Consider the following 18,214-nt stretch of genomic DNA (forward strand, 5'->3'; position numbering starts at 1 on the left):
ACACCCACTCTCTCTTTGTAGGCCGAATCTTGGTCCGGGGACCATGAACATTTACTGCAGCAGCATGGGTCCACTGGAGCCCAGAGTTAAGAACCTTCAGGGGCACGGGTCGAGGAGACCCATGAGAGCGGATCAACTGGGGCACGAGTGTGTCCCCCGGATGATGTTTCTACCGTGATGGGAATGAGCCTCCAGGTTGAAACCTTGGAGCTCTGTACAGAAGAAGGATTTTACTAGCCATCAGATGGTGTCTGGCACTGGTGCCCTGGGCATCAGCCGTGTCATGGCTGGTCCCAGAGTGCGCTGCTTCCGCGCCTCAGATGTCCAGGGCCACCTGAGGTGTGGTTCCCCTGCCCTGAGACAGGGGATAGGTACATTCCGTGCCTCAGGTGTCTGGAGACACCTGAGACACAGGTCCCCCGTCCTGGGACAGGAGAGTTGTACTCTGTGGGCCCAATGTCCGAGAACACCTGAGATGCAGGTTCTCTGTCCTGGGACGGGGGAGAGTTGTAGAGAGATCTTCGTGCTTGTTCCAGAGAACAAGACATGTTGTGAGAGGGCCCACGGGCCTTTTCACAATCTAGAGACACTGCCCTTCCCTTCTTTGGGCCTGTCTGCCTAACGGGACCCTCAGAAGGGGAAGGATCTTCTTGCGGTTTAGAGCTACCGCTGGTTCCTCTTCAGACCTGTCTGCCTAATGGGACCCTCAAAAGAAGAAAGGGGGAGGTACAAGCTGGTGGAGAAGATACTGGTGACGTCGCAGGGGAATGGGGTCTCTTCCTCTACGTCCCCTCACACTTATACCGCTTCATCAATTCGTCCAGAAGATCCTTGATGTCAGGAGACATCAGAGGGCATGTCAATGTTGATGGGACTGGATGAATGACCGAGGGAGCCATGACAGTGGTCATGGCGACCTTAGATCCCGTAACTGAAACCACAGTCCCATTTACTGACGCCGTAGAGATGGGGGCCTGGTTGGAGGCACTAAGATGTGCAATCAAGCCCTGCACCAACAGTTCCCCTGGAAGATCTACAGATGGCCAGAGGTTCCTAAAGATCTTGAAAGGTCTTCCCGATCTCCCCAAGACCTGAAAAAGATGGAATATCAGAGGCTTCCCCCTTTGCCCAGGGGGAGAATGCTCACCCCCGGAGCAACTGGAGGAAGCCCTCGAGAGATTGTGAGAGGGCCCTGCTCATCTATACCAACCACCCATTGTCAAAGCACCAGGGGAATGTGGAGGAGTGATTTCTCCCCTAGACGAAGAAGCAGCAGAACAGAATCGCATGGGAAGAGACAAGGAGCTACCTGGTGTCCTTGGAGGAGAATACCCCCTCTGAAGATGGACGAGCAGTCTTCTTAGACTTCCTCTTCCCAGCAAACCTCATCCACTGCTCCAGGGACCAATCACAACACTCGGGGCAAGTATTAGTCATTGAACACACTTGATTGCAGCATTTGGTGCAAATGGTGTGAGGGTCTACCTCAAAGGGCGAGAGAAAACAGTTGCAACACTGCTCTCCCACACCTGGGCAAAAGTGAGATATATAGGCTTAGTAGATGATTCTTGGGTTTGCATTATATCCAAGAATAAGAACAGATATATCATAATTATACTCCAAGCACAACAAAAGGAAAGAAAAATCCAAGATGAACTGCAGGTAGAACAGCCAGGAAACGTTTGAGGAGAGGAAGACAATATTGCGTCCGCTCTCAACAAAGGCTATAAGGAAAGTGGTTACGCAACTCAGTGAAGGGAGGTGGTGACCTCGCCTCTCCCACCAGTAGTGCAACTACCGAACAACCTTGTTGTGTAGAAAAGCCTACTCCAGCTTCAAGGTACAATTTGGAGTCAGGGACATTTCCTGCATTACTAAGAAAAGGGCTTCATACCAAATCCCTCTAACTGGAAGAGCTTTTCCTTAGACCAAAACCTAGTGATAACTCTATCATAGCTCTTTGTGACAAGAGTTACACAGATGCTATGAGTCATATCAAGAATGGGACCATAAACTCACAGAAGGGAGCTTGCTGTGACCTCATCTCAAGAGCAAAGCCAGAACTGCGGTCACTTTTAAGAGACCGAGCAGCACTGGGGCTGGGATCAAAAAGTTGCCAAAACCCACAGTTATAAGTTTGAGACCATGCAGGACGTCAGATAAGGTCATATCAGGACAAGGACCATACAGAACTGTGACCACAACTGATGTACTAAAGATGACATTTCTACCCTGGCCTCATAACAAGAATGCTTTCATGACACCAGCTTCCTGAAGTGAGAGCCTTCCAACAGTGATTTGGACAAGGTCTGATTTGGGGAAACTTTCGATCAGGTCACTTCATGACAATTAACTGCTGCTCTATGCAATGCCCTGAAATGATTGATATCTTCTAAGCAGATCAACAATATACTTTCCATACCTGCATTTAGCTAAGATCGCAAACTGGGTATTCATACCTAACAGAGGCGCTGATAAGATAAGCCCCGAAAATTGCCGAAAAGCTCATCTTGCCATATTTGTGGGAACACCTTGATGAGTCAAGGAGAAATTGCATCATTGAAGACCTGTACTAGATGGTGATTCAAACAAAAGTTTTACAGTGAAAAGAGAGAGATTGTTCTTGATATGTCTAAAGCTGTAAATTGGAAATGAACAAATGTAAGTCTCAGTCCACCTATCCCAGACTTTGTACAATTGGGTATGATGAGCCTTTGCTAACTAAGTGCTCCTCTCCCATTCTCATCATGTGCACAGTCTTTCTCAATCCCTTTTCTAGCTGTTGAACAATGCACCTCCCCATACTTCCCTGTTTGTAATACAATCTTTCCAGCATACTCCAGCTGTGATTCCCAAAATTCTGTAGTTGACCTTTTTCAGAATCACCTAAATTTTCTTAGGTGCTCACATCTCTACTGTGCACTTACACAGGACCTACAAGTGCATCACTGTTTTTTAATCTGATTACCAATGCAACACTCCTCTACATGTAGTCCAAAAATCTTTTTCCACTTCATCCAGATTAATCCTAGTCATTTTTGTACACTTACCTTTTGGAAGAGTATGAGTGAGCTCTGATTCTGTAGGCACAGGTATCTCATGCAAATGCTTAACATCATCCAAACCGCAATCTCCTCCATCGTATCCACATGCACGAACATTACAAGACTGTAAAAAGACACCTTACTAAATATATTGAAAAGGGCACTCACAAATGTTAAGATATGGCAGATAGAGACGAATTTCATTACATGAAATATGAAGCAGATTCAAGTTCTGAATAATAATGGGCAAAGTTAAAATTACAAATACACAGTGAATGTCTACTTCTACAACTATCAATGCATCAGGCTATGGCAATCAGCTAAAATATATCTATAATAAGTTCATTCCAAGGGCTGCTCTCTTACTTCATAATACAGTAAACTATGATTATATAACAGAATTCTGAATGCATCACTGGTCCTAATTGCTCTGCATAGGTAAAAAAAAATGCACAGATTAAATTTACTTAAATAAAAATGTTATTTTCATGATAAAATTAAGTACCACATATACTTACCAAGTAATTACACAGCTATAGTTCTAACTCATGCAGCAGCCTTTATTTAAAAAATCACAGTAGCGCTTCAACAGTTTAGTGTAGGTGACAAGTCCTGCCCACTAACGGGTCTACTGGAAACGACTTAGCAGAAAACCTCATTCTGTTTGTGCCCTTATGTCCATGACAGGGGAGGAGGGAGGGCTCCAATCCGTAATCACTTGGTAAGCATATATGAAACTAATTTTATCAAGAAAATAACATTTTCATATAAGTAACCTTACCAAGATATTACATAGCTGAATCCCACATTGACAGGAGGTGGGATGCATGGACATACAGTATGTGTACAGTAAACCTACCATATTTGCAGGAGATGCGTACCACAACCGGCCCCCAGCAAATAGCTAAAATCTGTGAATACTTAAAACCCTTCTAAAAACACTTAGAACTGCCTATTTTGGTAGTTCAAACAAAAAAAAAAAAAAAATCTAAAAATGCTTAGACAACTATTATCCTACTTACGATGGGGTTAGGTTTCAAAAAACCCATTGTTTATTAGAAAAAGCGTATCTCAAATATAGCCTAGCCTACACTATGGTATTCAGTACCATGTATACATACATATATGGTAGCCTAGTCTACACTATAAAGTATACTCTATACATATACGGTATAGTAATTATTAATATCAGCTAATTCTGGAGGTTCATGCAGATTGACTTATGATAATTCAATACAAAGAGAAACTGAATAACAAACAAGAATTAGCTTAGCCTACAATATGGTATATCGTATACATATACGGTAGCCTAGCCTACATTATACTGTACTGTGTATTCACATATTAATATCGTATTATACAAACATCAACATAACGAAAATGCATCTTTTCCATAGATCTTTTAAAATCTTATGTTTTACTTCACTGTATTCAATAATACTGTATTTATTCTTACATTGCTTTTTTGTATTATATTCTTACATCAAAGTTTTGGTTTGAAATCATTACAGCGTAAGTTATTTATTATAACAGTTCAGAGCGCTTTTCTTGCTTCTAGTTAGCATAAATGAATCTCTGGATACTTTATTTATATGAGGCAAGGTTATTTTTTGTTATATGAAGTGTTTTTAAGTTGAAATATAACTTAAATACATCTTATTGTGATATTAATTTAGCTATTTTTTGGTTAATAGATGATGTTGGCTGTTTGGGGGCATGTTTGTTTTGTGTAAAAAAAAATAAAGATTCCATTCACTACATTCACTTGATTTCATCATAATAAGAACTTACATATTTACAGTTCAGAAAATTTCGTTCTGTATTGAGAGCGAGAGTTAGTTCTCTATTGAACCAATAAATGAACGTTATTATTTTCTCTGAGCTTATTTTACAATCTTTTATGTGTTTTTATATACGCGGCAAGAGCATAATATGATTCATTGCAGAGGTGTTTTAACCCATTACCCTTAGCCCCCACCCCTTCCCCGGCAGGGAATGACCGATATCCATAGCCTGTTTTCCTGATTCACTGAAAATTTTATGATGTTACTTTTCAATGGCTATTGTAGTTTAGCAGTGGAAATAAATCCTGCATTTTCGTATAGTTCTGAAGGAATAAAGTTAAGTATACCTTAGTTTGACCAGACCACTGAGCTGATTAACAGCTCTCCTAGGGCTGGCCGGAAGGATTAGACTTATTTGACGTGGCTAAGAACCAGTTGGTTACCTAGCAACGGGACCTACATTGTGACATTATAGCGAGAAATAATTTCTATCACCAGAAATAACTTCCTCTAATTCTTTTGGTTAACAAAGATGACGATATCGACCCGTCCAACGAGGAACTGTATTAAACTTGATGGCATACATATATATATTTTTCATTGCCTGTGTCACAGCATGTCATTTAAATCAAGACTTTTCACTGATAACTGACAACTTGAGAAGTGATCTTAGTCCTCATCACATATGAAACATGTCTTCATGTTGATTTCATCATCAAAGAAGCTGAAAGGGCGTTATGCAATTACTGTATGTTCTATATTTTTTACTCGAGGTGGCAACCCTAATATTTACCTTTTATTAGTGTGGAAACAGCAGTACAGGAATATGTTCTTTCATGCCCAGTAGTTTTGGTTAAAATACTTTCTCTCCAGTTTTATTTACGGTCGAGTTTCATCCATGTTGCCAATGCACAATAATTTATAGTCATTAGCAGCTTGAACATTGTTTTCTCAGCTTCAGCTACAACTTGCAACTTAAATTTAGCAGTATATTTCCTTGCCGATCTTTTATCCACAGCGAATACAGGGTGTAATGTAAAAATATATCAGTCTTATTCTACTTAATGTCATTTGTAACACAACAACGGTAATTGTTTACTACTGTACGATGGTTGAAATACAAGCAAAACAGCTGTTGTTATCCAATTCGGTTATAAGCAAAACAACAGTTTCTCGTTCGGTTGTTTATGGCTGTACGCATTTACGCGAGTAACGTTACTAACAATACTTTTATCATTCTCTTTTACTTTTTTAACTAGAAGATGGGATAAAGAGATGGAGGAAAAGAAGTTGGCCTATTGTAATTTGGTGTATCTCACTGCCTGCGCCCATGCAAAATTTAAAAATATTTTATAAATATTGTTGTATTGGTATTAATTGCTTACCCCATCACAAAATCAAATTATCGTAACGCGAATGATCTTAACTCGAGCACTACCTGGGTGCCCGAGTATTTTAATAGTTTTATCACAAAAAGTACATTTAGTCATGAAAATGTTATGAAAATACAATAATTAGTGAATATTTCACAGTGACAAATACCGCGAATGGGCGAATTTTCTGCGAATAATGTGTGTATATGTTCCACAGAGAAATCCGCAAATTGGTGAGTCCACAAATCATGAGGATGTGAATATGGGGGTCTACTGTACTGTACTCTACTCCAAGATATTAAGTTATAGTAATGACTTTGAAATTGAGAAGTTGCTAGAACTGAAGACAATGCTTGTCATTTCCTTATTTGGTAAGAGAGCTACTGCAGGTAAATACTGCCTCTGGTTGATGATCATCTTAACCTGTAGAAGGGTGGAGGTATGGCTGTGGAGCCCCTCTACTTAGGTGGGAGCTTTGCAGCGAAGGATATGTCCTATGGCTAACAAAGCTAACAAAAGGTGCCCTTGCCTTGGGCGCAGTATCAGAATAAAACAACCAAACAACGCTTTCACCTACACTGACAAAAACCACAGCCCACCCACTGAGACTGGTGGGTACTCCAGGTACACTGTACCACCTGGCTCCTGAAAATTTGACACCCTACTTCAAGGTGAAGTGACAGTAGGAGAAAAGAGAGATTCCTATGCTTTCTCCCCCAATACCATGCCAGCCACTGATAATGGTAGAGGCTGTCCTGATGCCATGAGCTTTCACTTTAAAAGTAGGCAAAATGCCCTCCTGAATCTGGGAGTGCATCTCAGAAACTGAAGTCGCTGATGAAGAAGGACAATGCATTATTTAGTCAGAGGGCAAGACAGGTTCTTGACAGAGCACCAAAGGTTACTGGATGGTCCTTGGATCTTCTCAGTCCTGCTCAGGTAATACCTTAAAGCCCTAGCAGGACAAAGAACTCTCTCTTCTGCCTCAGAGCCAAGATATCCATTAAGGTCTTAATGGAGAAAGAACGGGGCCAGGGTTTGGAAGGGTCCTCGTTCTTGGCTAAAAATCCAAGGGTAAAGTAGCAAACTGCATCTCCTTGTGAAAAACCTACCCTTGATCAATGTCTTGGAACACACTAATATGTTAGCAGTAGCCAAGGCCATGAGGAAGAGAGTCTTCCGAGTAAGGTTTCTTTGAGAAGAGGAAAAAGGGGTTGAAAAACGGGACCTGTCAGCCACTTCAACACTACGTCCAGGTTCCAGGAGACCGGATCTTCCTTTCCTGCTTAGACATATCAAAAGACTTGACGAGGTCTTTAAGATTTGGGGTTGACACCAGATTCAGGACCCCAGTGTTTAAACACTGAGCTAAACACAGCTTGATACCCCTTAATGGTGGAGGATGAAAGATTCCTAGATCTCCTCGGATAAAAAAGGAAATCCGCAATTTGGGTCACAGATATCTCAGAAGGAGAGACGTTGAGTCCGAGACATCAGCTTTGGAAAATTGTCCACTGAGCATGGAGGACGCGGCTAGGAAATTGATGCCTGCATCTTACAACAGCCTCTACAGTGCGTCTTGGAAACTCTTACTCTCTGACAAGCTTCCAAATAGTCTGAAGCCTGTCAGGGCAAGAATGTAAATCCCTTTGGTATCTCTTTAAAGTGAGGTTGTCTGAGCAGACATGGTTTTTAAGGGAAGGAGTCTCGGAAAGTCTATCTACAACCGTAGCAGGCCCTGGAACCATTCTTTCATGGGCCAGAACGGGGCCATGAGAATCACTGTAACATTGCGATAAGCCCAAGACTTGTTCAGCACTCCCCTGACCATGGTGAAGGGTGGAAAGGTGCAGCCCAAGAGGACTCCTCAACCTAGAACCGAGGAGTCGGAATATTAGTCTGAGTCTGGGCTCCGAGGATGAAGGGCTTTCCTTCCAAAAGTCAATGTTCAGACAGTAACCATGCCAGTCTGACTTGATTACTGGGTTTATGGGAATACATAGTGTCCATCTGTGTTTCCCTGTCCCAGCTGGCCTACAGGAAGAATTGCAAAGCTCTCATCAGAAGTTTGCCTAACTTGACAAACGTCTTGACAGATGACAGTCCCCAGTAGGCTCATCTGCTGATGGGCCAAGCAACACAAAGGGGCTAGAAATTTGTGGACCATCTGAAGGCATCTGGCAATTCTCTTGGCAGACGGAAAAACCCAAAAAGCTTTCGAGAGTTGAGACTCATCCCCAAACAGAGGAACTAGAGGAACTCTTGTGACAGGGCCAACTGGGACTTCTGAAGGTAGATGATAATTCCCAGTTCCTGAGAGAGGAGATGTACAAGTCCTTTGTGCACTTTTCCTTTGAAGGGGATCAAAGAGGCAAGTCATCCATATATAGACTGATGTTAATGCCTAATAAATGAAGTCATTTGCTAGAGGAGCGAGGACTCGAGTGAACACTTCAAGTGCTGTAGAGAGGCCGAAGCAAAGAGCCCAAAACTGTAGATTTAGCTGGCACTGGGTGCTTGGGCAGCGTCGGAGGCTTGGATGGCACCGAGGGCTTGGGTAGCGCCAGGCGCCCTGAGAGGAGACAGGCATTTAGACGCTGATGTAGGGTGCCTGAGAGTGTGTCCTGGAAGACAAACCTTAAGACACTTCCTGGAGTCTGGATGGAAGGGAAAGTGGAAGCATGTGTCCTACATATCCAAGGTTTATCATCCAATAGGCCTGGTGAATGGATGAAAGGACTGACTGGTTCGTCTCCATCTGAACTTCGTCTGCTGGACAAAGAGATTAAGGGCGCTTATGTTGAGGACTGGTCTCCAAACCCCGAGGATTTGGGGACCACAAACAGATAGTAGTAGAAGCCCTGTAAGTTGGTGTCCTCGACTTCTTCTATGACTCTCTTTCAAAGGAGGAAGGAGACCTCCTCCAAAAGGGTCAAATGTTTTCCTGAGCCTCTTGAGTAGGCCATCAAAACGATGGGAAAAGGGACTAAAGGAGGGCTCTCCACGAACGGAATGAAGAAGCCTTCCCGCGGAACCTTGACAATCCATTGTTCTGTCCCTCTGATACTCCACTTCTCCCAAAACTCGAGAAGACTGGCTCCCTAATTGTGCATGGAGGATGTCTTCCTCATTTCTTGGGCAAGGACTTGAGCTCCTCTTGATAGTTCTTGTTCCAAGTGGGACCAATCTTGCCACATGGCGCTACTGCCCATGCTAGAGGGTCCAGGGCCTGGGAACAAAAAAGAGGAAGGTGATGGTTCCTTGAGGAGGCAAACAGGTCCATGTTGGTCTGCCCCATGGTATTGCAGATTTCGATAGACCAGGGGATCCAAGGTCCACTCGATGGGAAGGACCTACTATTCGATGGCTCAGTTTGTCTGTCAGAACATTTAGTTTGCCCTGAAAAAATCGAGTGACTAGACTCACTTGATTTGATCTGTCCACAGTGGAAGGTTTCTTGATGTCTGGCTGAGAGAAAAAGAGTGAGAGCTGCCTCGCTTTCGTATGCATGTTAGGGTTGTGGTATTGTCTGAATGGACTGCCACAGTCTTGTTGTGAACTGGGGTTGAGAAGCACTGAATAGCTTTCAGCTCTCTGACGATGTGAAGGCTCTCTTCCACAGGCCATGTCCCAGAAACTTCCTGGTCAAGAGGGGACACCGGAGCGGGTCCTAGACTTGACTTGGGCTTGCTCCCACGAAAGGGATGTTGCTGGAGAGGAGCGACCGTCTTAGGAACAAATGCACACGAATCCTTGGGGTGTTTGGAAGAATGCGCCAGAAGATCCCAAGTTGACTTCTACTGAAGGTCTGACTTCTGGGTTTGAGTGACTCCTTTAGTGGAACGGGAGCACCCAAAAATCTCTGCCCTTCAAAACCCCCAAAGAGAAAAGGGCCAAATGTTCAAGAGAGCCATCCCTGATGGTTTTGTTTGCATGAGAAAGGACTCCTGGTCAGTCTGAGGCAAAGTCTCGACAAATCATTGCAATCTTCAATCTTCTTGGCTAGCACTCTCACCATCCAGTCCAAGAAACTGAAAGCTTCAAAGAACTCAAAGAGGTCTAGACAAGGAGGTCAAGTTCTGCCAACGAAAAAGATAATTTTTGCAGATGAAAACGCCCAGTGTCGGGAAGGAGGAGCTTCCCTGGTGGCGTAGGAAAAAACTTCCAACTGATTAATTGCACGGGAGGAAAAACAAAGGAAGCCTTACCTTGCTCCATCTTAGCAAAAAACCAAACTTCAATCTCCTCGAGTGACTTCCTAGAAGCTGAGGAAAGCACCAAGTGGGGAGCCTAGGTCTGTCATTTGGATGGTTCCTCATTAGGAAGGTCAAGGTAGGTGAGACTGGGGCCTAGCGGGAGCTAAAAAAAGGTAGCAAAGCTCGCCCAAAAATATTGAAGGAAAGCTGCATAGGCTGGGAGACCAGCGATAGGAAACTGGTGCTTGGTGCTCTGTGCAGGAGATGAAGAGTTGGCACCGGGCACTCGGGAGCTGCTGCTGGGCACTTGGGAGCTGGCACTGGGTGCTTGGCAATTGGCGCCGGGTGCTCAGGAGCTGGCCCTGGGTGCTCGGAAACCAGCGGCGGATGCTCGGAAGCTGGTGTCGGGTGCTTAGAGCCAAATACTGGCGCCCAACAGAAGTACACTCAGGAGAGAAATATTCCAGACTGTCCCATGCGCTGCAGGAAGACTGAGGATTGTGCCCGGCTCCTTAAACCGCTAACTGGGCAGCAGAGAAGAGTGGCCAGCATCACCTGCTTGCCTCTTCAACGGAAGAGACAAAGTTAGAAAGCGCTTGAGGAGCTTCCAAGTCCGAGCTGGAGTCTTGCGAGTCGGACAACAACTGACGCACAACCACAGAGACGCCTTTCCAACGGCTGTCGGTCAAAGCCTGGGAGCATCAACAGGCTCGACTGAGGACATGACTACCCATGGGCAAACCCCACCAGCCTCCCTTGGGCCTCTGGTATGTCTTCTCCCAGGTTTGGAGGAGTATGGCAGGGACCTTCGTCTAGGAGAACCAGTGGGACGAGCAGCCACCTCCTCAACTTGCACAACACTTTCTCCTGTCAAGATACCTTTCCAGTGGCTGTCTGCTGATACCTGGGAACCCACAACAGGTTTGACTGAGGGGGCAACTACCTGCAGGCCAACCCCCTCGGCCTACATCGGACTTTCTGTATGTCTTCTCCCTGGTTGAGGGGAGTATGACAGTGACCTTTGTCTATGAGAACCGGTGGGATGAGCAGCCACCTCCTCCACTTGCACAACACTTTCTCCTGTCAAGACGCCTTTCACTCAGTGGCTGTCTGCTGATACCTGGGAACCCGCAACAGGTTCGACTGAGGGGGCAACTACCCACGGGCCAACCCACTCGGCCTCCACTGGACTTTCTGTATGTCTTCTCCCAGGTTGAGGAGAGTATGACAGTGACCTTGGTCAAGGAGAACCGACGGGACTAGTACCCACCTCCTCCACCTCCCTGTATCACTACTATGTTAAATTCTTGTTAAACCTAAACTTGAGACTGGCAATGGCAAGGGTCGGAACCAAGGGAGCCAGGCGCAGGAGTATGTGGATTAAAAGTAGGAGGGCTAGTAGCAAGAGAAAAATGAGGGAAGGGAGATAAAGGAATAGCAGAGCTATCTTCTAACCTGAGCTAGGGTGGAATTCTAGGCTAAAGGAAGCTTGTTTCTCGGCTCTAGAGGCCATTTTCCTTTCTATCCCTCTCCAACTTGTCTAGTTGAGATTCAAGTACCTTCTACTCTTGCTAACCATAACATTTAGCACAAGTTTTCTCCCTACTATATTTCTGCCCACTACATTTACTGCAAATTGTAAGAGAATCATATGAAGATTGATTAATCTGGGTTGCAACTTTTGCTACATTAGCAAAAATAAGTGAACTTGAATCAGACATAACAACAACCAAAGAACTAGAAAAAATGATCCTGAAAACTATTACTGCTTGAAGGCTACTCAAATTTCAAGTGATAATATTTCACCGAAATCCAGCCATAAAACTCAAAATCAGTAAACAAAAGCTGTAGCAAACCCCCAACGTTACTCGAGAGCTGGCAGAAACAGAATGAGGTTTCCTGCTAAGTCGTTTCCAGTACTCCTGTTGGTGGGCAGGGCTTGTCACCTACACTAAACTATCAAAGGGATACCACGATTTTTTAAATAAAGGCTGCAGCACAAGTTAGAACTACAGCTTTGTAATTACTTGTTAAGTTACTTATATGAAATGGGGTATTTGTATATACTGTATACAAAATATTTGTATCCTCCTGTATACAGCAAGAAAGGTATTACTTATATCTGTAGTAATGCAAATACCCTGCAAATAAAATTGTTCTTTCACTGCTTTGTTCAAAGGATGTATAATCATAAGTTCCACTCCCTTGCTGTACAAAATGAAATACAATTTTTCAAAATTTTGATCATGCTATGCATTTAGATCTTCTAGAATATAACATCTACAACACAGTACTAGACAAAGTTAATTCTAGCAATCTTGTCTTTTCTCTGTGAAGTTCAGTACCACAAACTTTTCTAAAGGTTTCATTCCTGCTATACTGTAATAACATTGTGGATGATCTTCCTAATCCAGTTATAGTTGAACTGTCAGAACTCCAGAAGCTCTAACTTTGTGCAAATGTTTTTATGTTGTGCAAGGTGTTGTGTTTAGCTTCATAATACGTTATTGTCTTTTTATTTATACTTAATTATTAACCTTATTTGTTGCCATTTGTGTTTTTGCTGTTACCTATACCTGTATTTATCTAATTTTTCTTTCTACTTCTCTTTCAAAGTTTATTCTTTACTTCTCAATTTCTTCCTGCCTCCTGAATTGCTGTACCTGCTGGGATCACTGGGCATGAAACAATACACACATCAGCATCAGCAACATACTTTCTTTTATTCAAAACAATAGACTGCTTCTATTTATGATCAGAAAGTGAAACTGTAAACAAAGTTACTACAACTACAATACAAACTAAGATTTAAAAGGAAAATATAAATCCCTCCATTCTCTCTCTCTCTCTCTTGACACAACTGTCAATTCAACTGGAATTTTATTAGTGATTGTAACTTCATCTTTGGTAAAGAACTGGTTGCATCATAGTTGCAGTTTCAATTTATGGCTACATAATAGTATGGTATATGAAGGTGAAAGTAGCACTGGCTCTGGGGTACTGTGTAGTTAGCTTTACTACAGTCTTGGGTCTTTGTGTGCACCAAACATAAATAAATGAAAAACTATCACACTTGATCAAGGCATATTAACTTCTCAGCTTCCATCACTTACATGATCGCAGTATTTATCTGCTATCCATAAATCTGAACATGAAGGTGCACAGAAATCCAGTGCCATGTCAGGTCCAAATTCTTCCTCCCCATCAAACATACTATTTTCATCTTTATCACGAGCACAGTCACCTCCATCCCACTCACATGCGGAGGTATTGCAAGAACGATCACAATATCCATCATTCAACCAAGAACCTGGACAGCCTGAGGAGCATTCAGGCAAGGACCACGAGAGATAAACCTGCCAAAAGTACAAAAAATTAAAGACTTACAAGTCAACTTCAGTCATAACTATTATAATCATTTTAATGCAGAAAGGTTGAAATAGTAAGCATACATCTTCAAGATTTAAAAACTAATGTACTTATAATATACAAAGTTACATGTATTTCCACACTGAGCACTTCAAACTTTATAACAATGCATACAATCATGATAATATTGTATGTGGAGAACAAATTCTGGGCATTCTTATATGTGAAAATATTTGTTTTAACAAGCTGAAAAAATATGCATTTTAAAATGATTTTTTTACTATATATTCATGCATCACAAAATGTAAATTGTGCTGATCCTTCGTAACAGAAGATTTGGTAACATTTACAAGATAATTTCAACACAACTTCTGTGTCCTATGTACATACTGTACATAAGAAAGGTTTATCCATGTTTTTTCTCTAAGTGTGTCTTACATGCACTTAAAACACCAAGATCTACTTTCAACAACAAACACTAAAATACACATTTCTTGAGTCTTGTGATCTGTCAGTCCTATGACGAACAATTAGGTAAAAACTTCTAAACATGAAGTTTTCGTAATAAAACTAATATTGTATTACTTACCTGAATACCTGAATTCGCCCTTAATACCACTAGCCCGAACGGCTCTCAACTACCAATCCCACTAGTGGGAAATTTTAACAGCCAACATTACCGACGCTGCGGGTAAAATCTTGTCACTTGAGCTACCATAACAAAGGGTTGGCAACGCTGACACAGGTGTGTACCGACACTACCTTCGTCAATTGCTTTATTCAAGTTCAAGATAGATGTGGGGAAAGGAGGGTGGGAATCATTCAGGTGTTCAGGTAAGTATTACAATATTAGTTTTATTATGAAAACTTCATATTGAAATACTCCTTGAACACCTGAATTTGCCCGATTAGGGATTTTGACAAAGGAAAATCTATTTCTGGAGAAAACTGTCATATTGAAAGTCCATTCAGCACTTATTTCTAGGTGCTAGATACCAGAGAAACCTAAATGAAATGCTGGAGTTTTGCTCCATTAGATGGAGTCGTGTATGGAAAAGGGTGAACTATAAAACACAACATTTAAAGGAGGAAGGATCAATTCTATTGCACGCCCCGTTTTACAACCGCAGAGATGGTAACTCACCAATCTGCTCTGCATAGGATATCTGTTTAGTCATACACTCACCATATCAATCAGTGCTTTTGGTGAAGAGACATGCTAGAGAATACTTTGATTGTCAGTCAGGTCAGCACTGTCTCCGTCCGTCGACCTCCCATGTGGCTCTTCGGAACGTCTCATGTATGGAGGAGTATGATGAGCCTCCCAAGTGGCTATTCAGAGCCTCTCATGTATGGAGGGGAATGAAGCAGTGTGCAGAGCTGCTGTCCCTCTCGGTAAACCATCTAGGTTGCGGATAAGGCCCGACGACCAACAAGCGACGAAGTATCTCAGCACCAATGAAAGAGCCTAACCTACTAGAGCACCCCCTTGGACTCTCGTAGGGAGACTATCAAAGACTAAGCTGCTTAAAATGTATTAAAACTAAGTTCATGTGATTCTATAACTGCTGCCTAAGATTCTAAAGACTAAAAGGGATTCCTCTATCTGGTTAACCTAAGAACTTCCGAACTAAGAGAATACCACATCAGCTAAAATGAACACACCCTAGATAATAGAGTTAGCCACCACACACAGACTAAGAGAATCACCGTCCAATGCGGCAAAATGAACGTCTCTTAAACAAAAAGAAGTAAACACTGAGTCGGACTTCCCAGTAGCCGCCTCCAGAGTTGAAGACACTGAATAATTCCTTAGAAAGGAAGATGAAGTGACCATACTCTGAATACTGTGCGCTTGGGGTAAGACAGAGCTTGAAGACGACGAAGAAGAACCCGGAGAAGCCTGGGAAATCACCTCCCTCACAAAGTAACTAATCGCAATCTTTGACAACAGACGGGAAGGATTCCGCAGAGAGACAAAAAGTGTATGCAGACGAGGACAGAGTTTCTCGACCTTTGACAAAATAGACTTTTAGTGTTCGCACCAGACATGAAGACATCTCCGCTGGATCGCCAGCAACAAACTCTTGCAGAGAAAGAACCCTAAATGAACAAGGCAGAGGGTTAGCCTCCGACTCCGTCTTCGCCAAAGAATCCGGAAGAAAAGACAGATACATGTCCTTTCCCGCATAGGGAACCAGCCTAGAAACTGCCTGAAGCTCGCCCACCCTTCTAGCTGTAGCTAAAGCTGTAAGAAAAAGCACCTTCATAGTCAGTTGTTTCAACATTAGAGCTTCAATGGGTTCAAAAGCAGGGAATGCAATTATTGAAGTACTTCTGACAAATCCCATGGAGGGGCCCGAGTCGGCAAGACAGGACGTTCAATCTTAAAAGAATGTAATAAATCATGGATGATCTTACTACTAGAAATTTCGGGAAGATGGAAACTAAATGTACTGCTAAGCACTGAGCGGTAGCCAACAATAGCCGAACACGAAAGACCCTTGACTTTCCGAAGGAATAAAAGAAACTCAGCTATCTTAGCAATAGAAGGTCTGGAGATGGAATGACCTTCCTAACGACCCCAACTTCTACACATTGTCCATCTAACCTGGTAAAGCTTATGGGATGACTTTCTCAAGCTGAAGAAAGCTGTCTGGCCACAGCTTTAGAGAGTCCGGCCTGTCCGGCTGCTCGCTTGACAGTCGCCATGCAACTAGGTTCAGCACGCAAGGGTTTGGATGATAATGGTGAAAATGCGGTTGTCTGAGAAGATCTTTCCACATAGTTAAGAGCATTGGAACTTCCCTGAGGAGCTCTAAGAGTTCCAGGAACCAAGGGTGTGGGGACCATCAAGGAGCTATTAGAGTCATAAACGTCTTGACACTCTCCCGCAATTTCCTGATTACCTGATGAAATGAGACCGGTTGGAAGAAAAGCATACACCTGCATGTGATTCCAATTTTGTAACATCACATTGGTGCCTATCGACATGGGGTCCACCACTGGTGAGAAAAAAACCGGAAGACGATGGTTTAATCTCGTCGTGAAGAAGTCCACAGTTGCTGGCCACTTCCGGAGAACCTGACATACTACTTCCTGAGCCAAAGTCCACTCTTCCCCCAATACCTGACGAGAGCGACTTAACGAATCGGCCAGTACGTTGAGACTCCCCAATACAAATTGGAGAAGAAGAGACACTTTCTGTTCTTTGCACCATCTCGGGACTCTCTGTGCTATATAACTGAGTTCTCTTGATCTTGTTCCCCACAAGTTCTTCAGATACGAAATGGCAGTTATGTAGTCGCAAAACAGAGCCACTACTCTATTGCGCACTAGGTCTGAAAGACACCTGAGGGCTTCTTCTACGGCCCTGAGTTCCCAAAGATTGATTGACTCCTCTCGTTCCTGATCCCTCCAGAGGCCCGAAGCCTGCGTTTCCTCCAAGGTTGCTCCCCAACCTTGATCTGAGGCATCTGTGTAGAGATGAATGTCGGGAAGAGGGGAGTCGATAGACCGTCCGGGTGTCAGATGTAGCACTTCTGACCATCACAGAAGATCTGACAGGCAAGAATCATTCCAGACTATAACTGTTCTCGTGCGGAAGTCCCAACGATTCCTGAGAGATACCTGAAGAGAATGCATCCGGAGACGAGACCCTGGAATTAAAAGTGAGAGAGAAGACATTCTCCCTAAGAGGCTTCTCCAAGTTGACACCGGCTGTTCCCTGATGGACAGGAACACCTCTACTTGTTGAAGGACCGACTGGATCCTCTCCAGGGTTTGGGAAAACCCTCAAGTTAAGTATACCTTAAATCCTCAACCCTAAATAGTCATAGATTGTGTTGGAACTAGGCAACTCTTGGCAAAGTTTAGACAAATTGCTAGTATCTTGCATAGTTTCAATAAGAAGTCCCTCGCCCTTACTAGCTCCTCTAGAGATAAGGCAAGGATCAACCAATTGTCTAGATACCTCAACAATCTGTACCCTCGACGATGCATAATTGCCGACACCGGAGACATGACCCTTGTAAACACCTGCGGCGATATGGTCAGCCCGAAGGGGAGAACATCTGGATAATGAGGGGGAAAATGACCAAGATAGATCCGCAATGGACAACGCAGGCGACGACAGCTGCAGGCCGCTCAGAGAAGGTACCGCAAGACCAGTCAAAAGTGCAGAGCGCAAACCCGACCTAGATGTGACAGGCAAACCCTGTGAAATACCTGATACTACCAGAACAGCCGTTTGATGTGGAAGCAAGAGGTTGCGCATACCCAAAGGGTTGGAACATGAAACGCCTGAGGCCAAATTCTGCCAAAACTGCGTTTTCACCTTTCTGGAAGATCCTCCTACCGAAGAAGACTGTACTGAGGAAGGAAAGGTGGAAGACAGAGGAATAGCAGATGAAGAAAAAGTTGCCTGAGAAGAGGAAATGCCAAAAGTC

The 18,214-nt window shown here is 43.4% G+C and overlaps 1 protein-coding gene across 2 annotated transcripts in view; it reads right to left on the reverse strand.

Annotated features, from left to right (window-relative positions):
• Gnptab (N-acetylglucosamine-1-phosphate transferase subunits alpha and beta) overlaps positions 1-18,214 on the reverse strand; it is a 78,195-nt gene that overhangs the window by 18,846 nt on the left and 41,135 nt on the right. For both annotated transcript variants that reach the window (XM_067090043.1, XM_067090044.1), the window contains exons 10-11: positions 13,511-13,753; positions 3,051-3,168 (exon numbers count right to left, since the gene is read on the reverse strand). In XM_067090043.1, coding sequence (XP_066946144.1) covers positions 3,051-3,168; positions 13,511-13,753 — 361 coding nt within the window. The remainder of the gene's footprint in view (positions 1-3,050; positions 3,169-13,510; positions 13,754-18,214) is intronic.

This window comes from Macrobrachium rosenbergii, chromosome 4 (genome assembly GCF_040412425.1).
Source record: "Macrobrachium rosenbergii isolate ZJJX-2024 chromosome 4, ASM4041242v1, whole genome shotgun sequence".
In the NCBI taxonomy this organism is placed as follows: Eukaryota; Metazoa; Arthropoda; class Malacostraca; order Decapoda; family Palaemonidae; genus Macrobrachium; species Macrobrachium rosenbergii.